This window comes from Aspergillus ruber, assembly GCF_000600275.1.
Source record: "Aspergillus ruber CBS 135680 unplaced genomic scaffold scaffold00023, whole genome shotgun sequence".
Lineage (NCBI taxonomy): Eukaryota > Fungi > Ascomycota > Eurotiomycetes > Eurotiales > Aspergillaceae > Aspergillus > Aspergillus ruber.
Genome location: NW_024467319.1, coordinates 4023 through 19375, shown reverse-complemented (window position 1 = coordinate 19375; position 15353 = coordinate 4023). Strand labels below are relative to the sequence as shown.

General features: G+C 49.4%; 6 protein-coding genes across 6 annotated transcripts; 2 read left to right on the top strand and 4 right to left on the bottom strand.

The window, feature by feature from the left end:
- Positions 1–32: 32 nt before the first annotated feature.
- On the bottom strand, positions 33–2117 carry EURHEDRAFT_504843 (putative pyruvate carboxylase; the record flags this gene model as incomplete). The annotated part of the gene is made up of 2 exons (XM_040785821.1): positions 33–2022; positions 2074–2117. 2 exons carry the CDS (start codon positions 2115–2117, stop codon positions 72–74), a joined length of 1995 nt encoding a protein of 664 aa, XP_040636720.1. The 3' UTR covers positions 33–71.
- Positions 2118–2280: 163 nt separating this feature from the next.
- On the top strand, positions 2281–4273 carry EURHEDRAFT_388112 (propionyl-CoA carboxylase subunit beta). The gene is made up of 3 exons (XM_040779727.1): positions 2281–3003; positions 3060–3642; positions 3690–4273. Exons 1-3 carry the CDS (start codon positions 2332–2334, stop codon positions 4166–4168), a joined length of 1734 nt encoding a protein of 577 aa, XP_040636719.1. The 5' UTR covers positions 2281–2331; the 3' UTR covers positions 4169–4273.
- Positions 4274–4423: 150 nt separating this feature from the next.
- EURHEDRAFT_414606 (uncharacterized protein) lies at positions 4424–7628 on the top strand. The gene is made up of 4 exons (XM_040782480.1): positions 4424–4644; positions 4698–5010; positions 5064–6736; positions 6786–7628. Exons 1-4 carry the CDS (start codon positions 4463–4465, stop codon positions 7549–7551), a joined length of 2934 nt encoding a protein of 977 aa, XP_040636718.1. The 5' UTR covers positions 4424–4462; the 3' UTR covers positions 7552–7628.
- EURHEDRAFT_379455 (uncharacterized protein) lies at positions 7618–7984 on the bottom strand (the record flags this gene model as incomplete). Its single annotated transcript, XM_040779173.1, has 3 exons — positions 7618–7636; positions 7689–7735; positions 7799–7984. 3 exons carry the CDS (start codon positions 7982–7984, stop codon positions 7618–7620), a joined length of 252 nt encoding a protein of 83 aa, XP_040636717.1.
- Positions 7985–10039: 2055 nt separating this feature from the next.
- On the bottom strand, positions 10040–11790 carry EURHEDRAFT_163024 (MFS general substrate transporter). The gene is made up of 2 exons (XM_040777810.1): positions 10554–11790; positions 10040–10503 (listed from the first exon to the last, which is right to left on the bottom strand). The coding sequence occupies exons 1-2, from the start codon at positions 11726–11728 to the stop codon at positions 10128–10130; spliced, it is 1551 nt and encodes a 516-aa protein (XP_040636716.1). The 5' UTR covers positions 11729–11790; the 3' UTR covers positions 10040–10127.
- Positions 11791–11977: 187 nt separating this feature from the next.
- Positions 11978–13354, bottom strand: EURHEDRAFT_460994 (glycosyltransferase family 69 protein; the record flags this gene model as incomplete). The annotated part of the gene is made up of 3 exons (XM_040784692.1): positions 11978–12393; positions 12453–12678; positions 12737–13354. The coding sequence occupies 3 exons, from the start codon at positions 13352–13354 to the stop codon at positions 11978–11980; spliced, it is 1260 nt and encodes a 419-aa protein (XP_040636715.1).
- Positions 13355–15353: the final 1999 nt, after the last annotated feature.

The following is a 15353-nucleotide window of genomic DNA, read 5'->3' as shown; positions in this document are numbered from 1 at the left end:
TTTTATTTACATATTTTTGGACTCTTTAAAATGTTCAGTTCGATTCAACAGTGTCAAAGCTCAAAAAGACGCTACAACTTCCCCCGGATGTCGACAGGTCCTAGTTCAGCCTCTTCCAATTCCGCTAACAGCACCCCCTCGGCCACGTCTTCCTCGTCCTCTTCCATCTCAAACGCCCATTTCACCGTTCCAGCACGCGGACTCCGAACTTCAAGCTCCATTTTCATCTGCTTTACGAAAGCGATAACCTGACCGTTTGCGATATGGTCTCCCTCGGATACTAGGATCTCAATCAACTTGCCTGATAGCGGAAGGACTATATGCGCTGGATTTCTGGGATCCCCGCGTCGATGGGACGAGGAGACAAGAGCTGATGCTGAGGTCGAGGTCGATTCTAGTTGCATACGGTACAGAACAGCAGCTTGGGATGCCGAACTTGTGTATTCAATCTCCGCCGTAAAAGAGGATGGGAATTCATTGCGTAGAACACGTGAAAGTTGTAGGTGATGTCGCGATTGTTGCTCTTCCTGTGAAGAACCGTTCTGGATAGGTTCGAGGATGATGGACCATGCATCGCCTTTTCGGAATAAAAGGTTTGATGATGGCATGGGAATGCCCTGGCCTGCTGGGGGAAATGGTGAACGCTCTTTCCGCAAGGATGCAGATACCGTTTCACCCAGCTTAATGGTTTGTCCCAGATTCGATTCCAGCCATTGTGTGTCAATTGCTCCGGCCATAAAATCATCATGAGCCACAATCCCCCGCAAGAGGTTGAAGTTTGTGGTGACGCCTGTAATCCTCGTGTCTGCTAATACGCGTTGCACTTTCCCGACAGTTGCTTCCCAGCTCGATGCAGTGATGGTGATCTTTGCCAGGAGGTTATCGAAGTTCGAACCCACGATCAAAGGTGAAGAACCAGTGTCCATATGGGTGTCAACTCGAATTCCATGGCCGCTAGGGACGAAGAAGTCCGTGACCTTTCCGATCCCGAGAGAGAAGTTGTTATTTGGATCCTCCGCGCATAGTCGAAGTTGGATCGAAAATGATCTTGGAGGAGGATCTTTGGGGTCGACGTAGTCCAGTCCTAGTTGAGAAAGAGAATGACCCTGGGCAATCAAAAGCTGTGTTTGCACCAGATCAACGCCGGTGATATTCTCAGTGATAGTATGCTCGACTTGAAGTCGTGGGTTGATCTCGAGGAAGTAGAATTCAGAGCGCTGGTCATTGACCAAGAATTCGAAAGTCCCAAGGGACTGGTAGCGAATTGTCTTTGCAATTATCAAAGCTGCATCAATCACCCAACTAATAACATCTCTCTTCTTTGATAAAATTGGCGCACACTCAACAACCTTCTGGAACCGGCGTTGAATACTGCAATCCCTCTCCCAAAGATGCCGAACATTACCTATCGCATCACCCACCACCTGAACCTCAACATGGCGAAATCCATCCACAGCAGCTTTCTCAACAAACACCGTTCGAGACGGCGACTCTCCAATCGCACGGTCAACAGCATTATCAAGCTCCTCGTCACTCCGCACCAACCGAATCCCTCGGCCCCCGCCTCCATCAACAGCCTTGATCATGACCGGAAACCCAACATCCCTCACAAATGCCCTAATCTCATTCAAATCAGCCGTGGGATTGGTCAGCGCCCTTAAAACTGGCACACCACATTGCTCTGCCAAGTCTTTCGCCTGCAACTTGTCTCCCGTCCTTGCGAGCGTCTCCCACCCAGGCCCAATAACAACCGCGTCAGCATCCTGCCACATACGCTGAGCAAAATCTGCGCTTTCGCTCAGAAATCCGTAGCCTGGGTGTACCGCATCAATGGAATGTCGTTTCACAAGATCAATTAGTAGAGCGATGTCTAAATACGCTGCCGCGGAGGGGATCTCTAGTGCATGATGTGGGTGACTGATTTGGCAGTGCGACCGGTCATCTGATGTGTAGAGCGCGAATGTTTCAATCGATGGGGACAATTCGCGTACGGCTTGAAGGATGCGCACGGCGATTTCACCTCTGGTTAATGTTAACTATCGGGTTTGCTGGTAGGTGATTTTGGTGGCGTACCTGTTAGCGACGAGAAGTCGCTTTATGGACCGTTGTGGTGTCATTTTATGGCATTTATGTTCCAGAATTTTACAGCACTCTGTACTCTGTATAGCAATGGCCTTGTATAAATTGGGAAAGAGTTGCCATTAACTACCCCGTGAGGTATCTTAAAGGGACCTCGGACCTCGGAATGTGGGGATATCTACGTCTACATCAACACTTAACAACACCTTCAGACATTGAAATACATACATCACAAAGGAAACAACGAAAACAATGGCAGGCGACGATACCTCAGCAAAGGAAGACTCATCCCAGAAAGCTAACGAGCGACTCACCAAACTCTCCTCTCAAATCAAACCAAAACCCAACCAAAGATCCAAATCCAAAAACACGTCAAGCCTCCCAGCAGACTACTCAGATGTCCTCTCTCAAATCAACACTCTCCAAAAAATAGCCTCAACCCCAAACACAAACAACAGAGGCTACATCCGCCAAAAACAAGCCGGCAAACTCTGGGTCCGCGAACGCATCAACCACCTCCTGGACACCGACACCTTCGAGGAAATCGGCTCGATATCAGGAACAGTAAAATGGCGCAAAACCGGCCCCATGCGCGAAACGCCAGAATCTTTTGTTCCCAGTAATAATGTACAAGGGACAGGCAAGCTCCGCGGGCGAAAGGTATTACTGACAGTGGACGATTTTAGTATCCGTGGAGGCCACGCGGATGGGTCGACGGCGGAGAAGACGATTTATATGGAGAAGTTGGCTGTTGCGTTGAGGTTTCCAGTTGTTAAGTTGGTGGATGGTAGTTCGGGAGGTGGGAGTGTCACGACTATTAGGAAGGAGGGGTGGAGTTATTTGCCACATTTGCCTATGTATCAGCATGTGGTGAAGCAGTTGAATATGGGGATTCCGAATTTGGGAGCTGTTGTTGGGCCGGCTGTGCGTCTGCGTCTGCCCTACTAAATATTGATTAGAAGAGAAGCTGACGATTGCAGATTGGCCTGGGAGCAGCTCGCGTTGTGTCTTGTCATTTCTCTGTTATGGCAGCGGATATAGGGGCATTGTTCAATGCAGGGCCCAAGGTTGTTGAAGGAGCGACGTTCGAAGAAGGACTTGATTTCCAGGACTTAGGTGGTCCAATCGTCCACTGCACGAATGGAACCATCGATAACCTGGCCGCCAATGAACCCGAATGCTACGAGCAGCTACGCACGATACTCAGCTATCTTCCCAACACCGGAACCGAGGCACCTCCTGTGGCTCCGTGCGAGGATCCGGAAGATCGCGAGGACCTAGGATTGCGCCAGGTTATCCCCCGTCGGGCTGCACGCATGTATAACCCGCGCACGATAATCACGAGCGTGGTTGATCGCGGTTCATGGTTCGAGATCGGTTCACTTTGGGGTAGAACGGCGATCGGAGGACTTGCGCGATTAGGAGGGCGTCCAGTGGGCGTTGTTTCGTTGAACTGCGAAGTGAATGGTGGTGCATTAGATGCAGCGGGTAGCCAGAAATTGACCCGATTGCTGAAATTATGCGATGTGATGAATCTGCCCATTCTGCAATTCATCGATGTCCGTACGTACTCCTAATACCCTCCCGCTCTACGAATGCTAACGAAGCAGCCGGCTACGCTATCGGCACCATCGCCGAACGAAGCGCCACAATGCGCTGGGGCGTCGAACTCGCCAAAACCTACTACACAACCACAACGCCCATCTTCAACGTGATAACCCGGCGCGTCTTTGGCGTCGCGGGCGGAGTCATGATCGGTTCCCGTGATCCAGTAATGCAAGTCGCCTGGCCGTCGGGTCAATGGGGCTCCCTCCCCTTAGACGGGGGTATTGAAGTCGGACACCGAAATGAATTGCGCGAAGCAGAGAAGGCAGGAAAGAAAGAGGAGAGATATCGTGAGTTGGAAGAGGAGTATTTGAGGTTGATGAATCCGGTACGAACGGCGAATGCGTTTGGTATCGAGGAGATGATTGATCCGAAGGATACGAGGGGAGTCTGTTGTCGGTGGGCGGGGGATATGTATGGGGGGTTGATGAGGGAGAGGTTAAGGGATAGGGCGATGGGGAAGATTCGACCTGTTTTTGCTTGAGTGATATATATCCAGTGCAGAGAGCCTGTTCAGTGATACTCCGGAGTCCAGTTCCAACGGAATGGTCTCAATTGTGAAACACAAAACCATAGTAAAGGCATCTATTGAACTTTATAGTGTTCTCGAATCTCAATTTAACTAATCTGGTACTATTGACATCATCGCGATAGTCCCCAATAGTGCGGATCCTTCCGAAAACGGCAATTCTCCTGATCCAGCGGTTCAGCCTCAACTTTATCTCATCTTCCTCTCCAATTTTTCTTCCTCTACCTGTCACATTCACATGCATCCTCAATGTTCAAGTCGTGTTCAGATGCGCCCAAAAATGGCGTCAAGTTACCCCCATGGCTCAACCATTTCAACGCCCGCGATCTGCAGACACTTTTTCGCTGCTCCGTCGCGGCATGGGTGGCGACCTTGTTGATATTCATCGGCCCTTCGCTGGCCACCATCGGCCAAGCGACGTTTTTTGCATGGTGCGCATTCATATCACCCAATGCGCGATCGTAATATTAACATGGTATTCCAGCTTGGTCATCTTTATCGCCCCACCATCGGGAATCGTCTTCATCTTCATGCTCGCCACCATCACCATGCTGCTCGGGATATGTCTCGCCTGGGCATGGGGTGTCATCGCGATGAAGGCGGCGCTCGCTGCGCGACCAGCATCAGATACACAGGCGCGATTGTATGCGCTGCAGCAGGCTGTTGTTTCTCGTGCGAATGCGACTGGGGAGCCTGCGGCTGCGATACAGCAGGAGCTTATTTTTGATGGGTTTATGTTGGATGCGCGGGTCACGGTGATTTATTTTGTGATGATTTGTTTGTTTGTTTATTTCTTGGTAGGTTTGCTTTTTCCTGGCAGATCCTGCATGCGCGTGCTAAGATGGAATAGGCACGCTTGCGCGCGATGAATCCCAAGTTCGCGCTGGTTCAGGTCTTTGGGACGATCATTTCGGACCTTTTCCTGGTCATAGCGCCCATGCTGCCGTCGTTTTCGGGCACGTTGCCCAAGACTCTAATCGAACCGGCTGCTATTGGTGTTGGATTAGGTCTGGCATCGTCGATTCTTTTCTTCCCACAGTCCACTTCGTCCACGGTTTTGCTGGGGATGGAGAAGGTCATCCAGCTTGCTAAAAGCCCAGTGGATTATACTCAGTCTAGTCTTTCCAAAGAAAGCGACGATTACTCACTTGAAGATCTCGTCAAGATTAAAGGACAGATCATCGCAGCTTACAAGGTCATGGAACCGGCGATCGGATTCCTTCCGTTGGACTTTTCCATTGGTCGCTGGGGCGCAGAGGATATTAAAAGCCTCCAGAAGCCTGTGCGGAATACGCTGCTGTCAAGTTTGTCTCTCTTGGAGTTTCATATCGCGCGAGTGGGCGGACATGCCAAACTGCAAAGATTGAAAGAGACACCCTCAGAAAAGCAGGATATTGATGAAAAGGGTTTGCGAGAGGTTGGTCTACGCCAATTAACTGACAGCCTTGAACTCGTGCAGGCCATACAAAGCCCAGAGCATGAAAGTCTTCGATCGGAGAACGTCAGGACACTGAAACAATCAAGCTCGGAGATCCTTCCCGCCTGCCTGGATGCTGTAACGATAATTGTGGACTGTATTCATCTCGTCAACAAGAACCGCTGGCTTCCTTCTCGGTCTCGTGAAAAGAACGAAAAGCTTCTTGATGAGGGCCCAAAAGTCTTGGAGGCACTCCGCGTGGCGCGATCTTCATTTGCAACCAACACAACCGAAGCCCTTATTCAGACTCATGGGGCGATATTTGATGAAGAGGGTAATCTGAAGCCAGTGGATATTTTGGTGAGCCATTCTGTCCGGGGAATCATGACGGGCATGGTATTTGAGGAACGCATGCTCGCAGTAACCGATGCACTTATTAGGCTACTGGCGCATACTTTGACGCTCCTGCGGGAACGCCCAAAAACACGACTCTGGTTCCCAACGAGTCTGAGATACGCCGCCGCGTGGATATTCCGAAAGGATGCCGTTGCTCCTATTCCCGAAGAACAGGCCCCTATGACTGATCCCGACGATAACGCAACTTCCACCGACGAAGCGCAGCAACTCCTTCGAATCAGTCGTGGATACCGACCACGTCAACGGAATGGATTTGCAAAGGCTGTCCTGGGAACTTATCATTGGTTCATCAGCGCCGAGGGCATGTATGCGCTGCGTATGGTCATCGTGACCATTGCTCTGGGAATTCCCGCCGTGATTCCCAGCAGTGCGGGCTTTTATTACCGCGAAAAAGGATTGTGGGGATTGATTATGGCGCAGACAACCATGTTGGTATATATGGCAGACTTTACTTTCTCGGTGGTATGCCGGACAATCGGCACTGTTGTTGGTGGTGTCCTTGGTTTGGTGGCGTGGTATATCGGGTCTGGCCATGGAGCAGGTAATCCGTATGGATTGGCGGCTATCACTGGGGCGATCATTGTAGTGCTTATGTGGGGTCGATTGTTCTTTTCTCCGGCTCTGCTACAAGCGATTATCATGTGTGCTGCAACGTTTGTGTTGACCGTTGGCTACAGCTACGACGATACGTGAGTAACGTCCCTTCACGACTTACTGACGGCAACTAACGGATTATAGACATATTCCCCAATACGGCAACCCAGGTGTCGGCTACAACGTCTTCTGGCGCCGTCTCGTTCTCGTTCTCGTCGGAATAACAGCAGCAACCATCGTCCAGTTATTCCCCCGTCCGCCATCTGCAACTCGACACATTTCTCATTCCCTCTCCAACGCCATTCGTTCTCTGTCCGATCACTACGCCCTCCTACTTACCTGCTGGGGACACCCGGAACACCGTGAAACTGGCCAAATTGCGGAACAAATCTCCATCGATCTCGCTGAGGTGCTCACCACCCTTACCGGCCCTATCGCTCTTCTCCGCTTCGAATTCTCATCTTCCCGGTTTGATTCCCAGACCCTGCACCAGGTCCAATCCCTCTGTCACGAGCTCAACCAGAACCTGGGAAGATTGCTCTTACTCTCCGGCTCCCTACCGCTCGAGTTGCAAACTCGCTTCGCGCATAGCTTCGGCATCCTCGACCACAGACAGATAGGAGATGCAATGGCCGTCTTAGGTGTCGTCGAACAAGCCCTCAAGACCGGCGATGCATTGCCAGAGGTACTGCCCACACCATTGGTCAAACGGTCATATGAGTACTGGATGCAGCGCTCAGGAGAGTTCAAGCTAGGTGTGGACTTGGTCCGGGACGAGAATTACCGGAAATATTGCGTGGCTGTTAGTTCGTATGTGCGGTTCCTGGGTGTTGTCGACGAATTGGTGCTTGTTGTTAAGAAGACGCTGGGTGAGGTGCATGTTGTTAGTCGGGAGGTTTGGAATGTATAGTATAGCTATGTTTGTATATAGCTTTGCAAAATGATAATATTTAATCAGGACTATCAAGTCTAAATGTTACTTGCAGCGACAGAACCTATCACACATTAGCTGACGCCCAATCTCAATATGGATAACTAATCACTCACGGAACAGCAGCTTCCACCTCGCACTTTGGCTTCATACCACCAGCACACTGTAACCATTAGCTACCACCTCCAGTAACCCAATCGCCAGAAACAAGGGGCACAAAACATACTGATAAAAACTGACAATCCATATCCGAACCACACTTCTCAAGATCTGACCCCGGGCCAACAAAACGGTTCGTTCGCTCGTCGACGGGTTCGATGGTTATAGGGCCAATGCCGTTGTTGGAGGGGAGGGCGCGCGCGGTTGTTAGGGTTAAGGTGAGGGAAATGAGGGAGATGACGTTGAGTCTCATTTTCGCTTCGTTTTGTTTCCTTTGAGAATCGAATTGGTTGTGCTGTGCTTGGAAGTGACTGGATAGAAGTACTTGGTAGTGGGTATGTATAGGGGATGGAGATGGAGATGGAGGGGGTTAAATGTGGCCTGGATGTTATAGGTCATATGCAGAGTTGCCTACGTTATATTCCCGAAATAAGTATAGAACGGAGTAGTAGTACAAGCGTAAGGGGCCCTTCCTATTGTATTGCAGCAAGATAGTTCACAAACTAGTGTTTCCTCAGCGTATAATTTGCACTCCGCACTGGCAAATATGTACAAGTAGCAGCACACGATAAATTCCCAAGGTCATGAGGGCAGCACCTGTGTTGGAACCTAATGACACACAACGAACTATAGTATGAAATATTCAATCCATAGATTAATGTCCCGTCTTTTTACAGGGAGAATAGCATTTCACGATCGTATGGTATGTTACACGGTCTTCAGGGAATGGTGCGAACGAGTCAATGAACTGGTATACCACCTTTGCTTGCTAAACTCTGTGAATGTTAAATAAGGATGTGAGGGATGCTATTGCCCCTCAAATTTCCGGCGAGAAATTTACCGAGTACTATTGGCATAGTCAATATGAAATGTCCTCATTACTTGATAAGTTATCATTTCTCTCTGCACGAGGGCCACATGATACCCCAATACGCATTCATAATTGCGACTAGTTGAAGAAACAGTAAGCTTTTGGGCTCTAGATTTGCCGCAGACTTGACCAGCTGTAGCAATGCAGAGTCCATTGCTTCATCCGCCGTCAAGTCGCAAGGCTTACCTCAATCTGAAGATTATCAATGATCAATGTCGTTATCAGTTAAGTAAGCTTTTTATATGTCTTCAGCCATCTTATAAGTCGTCTCGATGCCCTGAATAGCTTTTTCACCTCAAGAAGGCAGCCGCTTGCGCAGCACCACTTTATGCCCTCAAACCGAGGCTGTCCAGAGCAACAGAAGCAAGAGCCAGCATATAGCTACCATGGCCTGCAATAATCAGTAATAATAAGACTGTATCGTAATTTGTACTCCGCTGGCAAGTTCTTCATGTCTTTGGACATGCGTTGTCAACCAGACGAAGTGCTGATATGCTAGTGCCATCCGATGTACCACTATCACTCTTTACTTATATACCAACAAAAGGTCCGTACTTCACGTTCAAGGCTTATATGTTAGCTGCGCGTTATTCTTACTAGTTAGCAGCTTCTGTGGAATTGTCAGGTGGAATACTTACCTTTGCACACTACGTAGTAGTCGCCGATCTCCACGGAGCGATATGCCCAACTGGTACGTTTCAACTCTTTCTGCTGTCCTATCGAGCACAGGCTTTTCTTATTGTTTATCCGGGGGCAAGGCTTTCACGCCAAAACCACAGGCAAAAATCGGGATGCGCTTCAAAAATAAACCTGTGATACCACAATCGAATGATATCTAGATATTAATCCAAGCAAAACCTCGACTTAACAGCCGGCCTCGCCTGCAAATTTCTCGTCGCCTCCTCAGCAAGCCCATTTCCAATGACATTGCACTCTCCACTTTAGCAACATCTGCACCTTGAACAATTCCCACCTCCATCAACCTCTTCGGAATGATCAACAACTACACCCGACACATAACACCCTGGATCTCATTTGAATCCCATCTCTCCCCTCTCAATCCCTTCCAAAATACCACCCTTCTCCTCAGGGACATCAGCGAGCTGAATTAGCACGCAAAAAAGAAAAAAGAAAAAAAGGCATCCTTGAAAATTGAAGATAACGGTGCGTGTGTGGGGATCCAGCCACCGATTTCACTAGAGCCAGGTTTCGTGTTTTGTGCCGCCACCGTGTTGCGCTGTGGGCGTGTGGTAGTAGAATGCCCAGTGAAAGTTGTTTGGGGTGGGAGGGTCGGAGCGGATGTAGAGGGCAATGTAGAAGGTGTGCGGGGGAGAGTGGATTGGGTGTAATTTTGTGCTTTTTTGTTTGAGCGTGCTTTTTCAAGCCTTTCGGACCTTGAGGGTCTGAGAAAGACATTAGAAAGGTACGGAAGTGCTCACGTATGGAAGAGAACAGAACATATCTGACTCTAAAACAAACAATCCAGATTAATCTCACGTGCATTATGTATAACATAATACAAGCATTACAAGAAACCCCCCTTGATCCTCGTCCTCACAAAATCCCTCGTCCTGATCCTCAACTCAAACATCGCATCGATCTCCCCTACACTCCGTCCCTTCATTTCCGGTACCCAAAACCACGTCCCAGCAACAGCAATCACACAGAAACCAGCATACACAAACCCCGTCATCGCGCGCAAATTCCCAGAATCTGGATTGTAGATGTACGGCAGTACCAGGTTGAAGATGATGTTGGCGAGGTTGTGGAAAAGGATGCCTAGGCCTTGGGTTTTGGCGCGAAGACGCAGGGAGGATGTTTCGCCGGCTATGGCGTAGGAGGCGGGCCAGGCGCCGAGGCTGCAGATTATTATTATCATCATTAGGGTTACGGCGGTGTACCTATAGTTGTTAGTATCTTGATTTTGGGAGAAAGCCGGGAGGGGACGTACCAGATGGTGACGACGCTGTTCCAACAACCGGCGATACCCATACTCAGCCATAAGACGGTGGTGACACCCAGCGATGACAGCGTCAACGGCCTCCTCCCAATCCGACTGGCCATCCAAACCCCAATGCCGTTCGAAAGTAAACCCAGCCCAATCCCCAATATCAGAAACACAAGACTATATTGATCCGACATCCCCACAACTTGCAGATAATAACTCGCGTTCGACAACAATGGCAGTCCAAAAAGCACCGGAATCACCATTGAAAACACCACAATCAGCGTGCGTCTCGCATTCGCTCCCCGGAAACAATCCCGATATGTAACTTCCTGCGCCCACGCCCTATCCAGCCCAATCGACTGCTGCAATTGTTCAACCACCTCCTCTACATCAATCTTAGAAATGTGTAACCGTCGCTCCGAGCGCAACGCCGCGGCACTCTTATCCCTGCGCACAAGGTACGCCGGCGATTCAGGAATAAGCAACGCCATGGCAAACGGCACTGCAGAAAACGGCCACTGCGACGCCAGCGACACAAGATACGACTTACTTGAGGTATCTCGGCTAGACACGTAAATTGCAATCGCACCGACAAGCTGCCCCAACTGCGTGAACGTGGGGAACAGCGCCATCGTCGGCCCGCGCAGACTCGTCGGCACGGTCTCCGAGATATACGTTTGCGTGACCGCGGTGACAACACCGATTGCGAAACCCTGCACGATCTTCCCGAACAAGAACACTCCACGTCGCGTGTTGATGTCCACGGGGACATTTGAGACGTATAGAATCGCGATCGCGGCGGCCGATATCAAGCTACCCCATGCTAGCGGCCAGCGGCGGCCAGATCGGTCCTGCCATGGTCCTGCGGCTGCGGCGCCGATGATCGATCCTATGAAACCGAGCGCGCTCCATAGCGACATCCATACTGATGGGATAATGTGGCGGTCTTCAAAGGGCTCGCCGAAGTCCTGCTGGAAGCGCGGGATGGCAGTTACGGTGCCGACGATGACGGTGTCATAGCCGGATAGTAGAAATGAGGAACTAAGGCCGATGCAGTAGAAGACGATTTTTGGATAGAGCGAGATTGAGTCGCGGAGGGTTTCTTCGGCGATGTTTGGTTCGATTTCGCTGGATTCGATGTGGCTTCGTTTTTTGTCTTCGGGGGGTGATGGTTCCATCTTTTGAGACGGGAAATGTGAATCATGGGAATACAAGTAAAAAAAATTTAAAAAAATTTAGAAGAGAAGGAAGAGATTATATGAAGATTGCAGATCTGCGGGGAAAACCTGCTAAGAAAAATGTGGTTGCTGTCATGCGATGATTTGCCGAATATCAACCACGCCGGATACAGCGTCGTCCTGTGGGTGTCAGATGTCAGGCAGGGTATTCAAGTAACAAATGCATTTGCTGTGCTGCAGAAATAGAATCTATGCATGTGCCCATCCCCACGGCTTCAATACATGCATCTCATTTATCAAACAGAATTCCCCCGGCTCAGTGTTCTCCCCGTACCCATCACTCTCTTCCCACCGGCGGACTCGACTACGCACTCTCCACTCCTTAAACGCATCGGTAGTCGTCCACCGTAGTACCCGATTCGCCCACAGCCCCGTGAAGATCTGCCATGGCGAGAGCCATTCATTGACAGGATGTACGGCGTCATAAGCGGCGCCATGGTAACCCACACGGACCCGTGGATTGAGAAAGGTCTCGCGGTGCAGCGCTAGGGGATTGTCGGCGTGGATAAGACAGCACTCGGAGCCTTCGAGATGCGATTGGGCCAAGGAATCGGAGATCCCCCGGAAGCGGAGATGCTCATAAAAGGGGAGGGTTGGCATGGCCACTAATCGTCCGTTAATTCTCCACCGAGAGAAAAGTACACAAAAGGTGTGGAAGACATACCCATTCCATTCCAGCAACTAGAGACCGGTACCGGAGCGAGGACCTTCATTGCCCGCCGGGACGTTGAGGATCGGAAGTACGGCCAAGAATGCGTGACATGGCCGTGGCCCTGCGAGTCACGAAGAGCAAAGGTGTCGTAATATGACGGCGGGCTTGAGAAATCCAGCGAACATGCCGCGGCATAGTCGCCTCCATTGGTGTCGAGTAATTCCAGCACATCCCCAGGCTGACATTGGCATCCTTAGCCTGGCAATAGAAAGCAAAGAGCAAGAGTGCAAACGTACTGTGAATACGACATCATTCAAGAACAAAACCGAGTCGAATACTACCCCATCCCGAGCTAACTCCTGCAACGGCTGCAGACTTTGATTCCGCAAACGGGCAAGATACGGAATCCGTCGCAATTCCCGTTCTCCCTCATCGGTATCAATCCAACCCTCGCCCTTTTCCCTATCTGGTACTTGCATGTCATCCTCGTGCGTCACATCCGACAACACGACCTTCCTTGGCACGCCCAGATCCTCCAGATCTGCGTCCAATTCCCTTATCGCGCCCTTGGTATTATCATAACTCCCACTCTCGTAGATACTCAAAAACACCCGGTCGGAACCCAACGCCTTCACCAGGTCCAGAATCGCATTATTCCAATGGCTCCGCAGGACCTCCTCGTCGTTCCAGTGGATGCTGGCGATAAATATACGTGCCGAGGGGGGAATAGCATGGTCTTGGGATCGGTCTTGGTATTGAGTGGTGCTGTCGATCCGGGCGAAATGGTTGGACAGGGAATATGTTTCAATCACGCTCCATATGAGGAAGAGAGAGATCAATCCGTGGAGAAGGCGTGGCAGCCGCGGTCTTCGGGTTCTCCGGGGCCGGGGTTTGTATAGAGTGTCGACAATCATGTCTGGGCATTACGGGTATCGACAGTTTCCGTAGAATTGAGGTCGCAGCATTGGTAGGCAGACCTCCTGGCTGGAGCTAGATGAAGGCAGACTGGTATGTAAAAAGGGGGTCTAATTCCCCTTAATGGTAAGTTCCACATTCCCAAGTAGGGAAATGAGTAAAGCTGCACAGGTAGTATATACGCCAGGATTCAATTGTAATGCCTACGAGGATAAGCGAGTTGACTCGAGATCAGATAGTGTAGTTACTCGGGTGACGCCGGAAAGGCCACAAAACGTCGTGGCCTTTAAGGTACATCTTCGTGGCATTACTTGAGACTCATCCACTTTACCAAATTTTGTGCACTTCTCGAGCCCAAAGATACAAGTTACTGGCTTGAAAACCTCAATATAAACGTCATTGAAATTTTTTGCGCTGATACCTTGAAACCTTTGATGCTGAGTATCAGCCAGGATTCCTCATTCGAGTGCGGTACTGGAGAATCTATCACTGAGGAAATGCAGAGTTTCCTCACCAATTTAGGAAAACCATGAAGTTGGTGAGTCGCCATTATAGAATATGATTGAGCATTGCCTAACCTTTGCAGCTTGAGTGCCAGCAACTCTCTGAGAGATAGTCTTATCAAAACCAGTAAATCCAAGCCATCTGTCAATGTTGACGACCGTTTATACCTCGTACATCACCTCATGGCTATCCCCAAGCAGAGGCAGCAACACAGTACATTGAGAAAGATGATGATATCCACATCAGATTGTCCTGGAATGTTGCTTGGAAGTCCAGAATACTTTAGATCCAATGATGCTCTGAAATGGGGCGGCATAGAAATCTTCATGGTCAAGTTCCTGACTATCCTAACTGCAAATTGCTCCTTATCAGGTTAAAAGATAGGCCTAATAAGGGAAAAGAAACAAGGGTTCTTTGGGAGTTCCAACCAGGTTACACTGATTGAATATGAAACTTAACAAGCTTTACAGTCCAATGTTCACTTACAGACAGAAATGACACCTTGAACTTTTTGTTGTCCAGGATTTTTTGGAATACGGCTTCCAAGATGACGTTTTTACCAGTGACCATTATGAACAACTGAGTGATATCTGGCTCTACGCTGATTTACTAAAATATCGTTTGGGCGTTCCAATACATATGAAAGATACCAAGCAGAATATACTGATCTTTCATTCGGCAGCACGGGACGATGAAGGAAACCGGATATTGTACCCAACAAGGATTTTGACGTATACCCAAGCAGCAGAGCATGAAAAACGTGTGTACAGGTCGGCAGCAGACTGAGGCTTGCGGTGATATTGGCCCTGCGACAGGCCACAATCGTTGGAAGCATAATGGTTCTCCTATGGCACTCCTGATTCTACGGCAATTGTTCCCAGGCGGTAGCATTGTCCCTGCGACACACCATGATCTCTGGAAGAAGAATTGCTATTCTAAAGAGCTCCTAATCTTATGGCGAGCTGTCGGGAGTATGCCCGATTACGTTGATTGGTCACTTGGAGCAGCAAGCATATCGATCGGCCTTTGGCGCATACGGAAGTCAACAAAATGTCAACAACCAGCGTCAGTTGTCAATCACAATGCGAATTACCAACAGTGCAAAGGATGCCAAACGGTTATACAGACGGCGAAACCCTAGTCTTTTACACAAGCGAAGCACACGAACAGTAGATAGTCTCCTTTGCTTGGCTTCCTCTTTTTATTCCTCCCCAGGTTCGATGTTTCCATCTTCTGGCTACCTATTCTGGATAGGAATATCATTGGATATTATCTACTAGTTCGCGAGTCAGAGACAATGATGTAATTACACAAGATAATTAAGTTTTGCAGAGGATAACAATCTTATGGTTTAAATTGAAGCAGCTTGAAAATGGCCTTACGCCTATTCTGTCACGGGCTCGGAATAGTAGATAATAACGAACTGAATTCCTATCTAGACTATTGTAGCCATCGACGAGAATATCGAATCTGGAGAAGAAAAGAGAAGAGGAA

Coding starts and splice junctions, on each gene's coding strand:
- EURHEDRAFT_388112 (XM_040779727.1), top strand. CDS start 2,332: ATGGCAGGCGACGATACCTCAGCAAAGGAAGACTCATCCCAGAAAGCT. Junction 3,004..3,059: donor GAGCTGTTGTTGGGCCGGCT/GTGCGTCTGCGT, acceptor TGACGATTGCAG/ATTGGCCTGGGAGCAGCTCG. Junction 3,643..3,689: donor TCTGCAATTCATCGATGTCC/GTACGTACTCCT, acceptor CTAACGAAGCAG/CCGGCTACGCTATCGGCACC.
- EURHEDRAFT_414606 (XM_040782480.1), top strand. CDS start 4,463: ATGTTCAAGTCGTGTTCAGATGCGCCCAAAAATGGCGTCAAGTTACCC. Junction 4,645..4,697: donor CAAGCGACGTTTTTTGCATG/GTGCGCATTCAT, acceptor ATGGTATTCCAG/CTTGGTCATCTTTATCGCCC. Junction 5,011..5,063: donor GTTTGTTTGTTTATTTCTTG/GTAGGTTTGCTT, acceptor AAGATGGAATAG/GCACGCTTGCGCGCGATGAA.
- EURHEDRAFT_163024 (XM_040777810.1), bottom strand. CDS start 11,728: ATGGAACCATCACCCCCCGAAGACAAAAAACGAAGCCACATCGAATCC. Junction 10,504..10,553: donor AACAGCGTCGTCACCATCTG/GTACGTCCCCTC, acceptor TAACAACTATAG/GTACACCGCCGTAACCCTAA.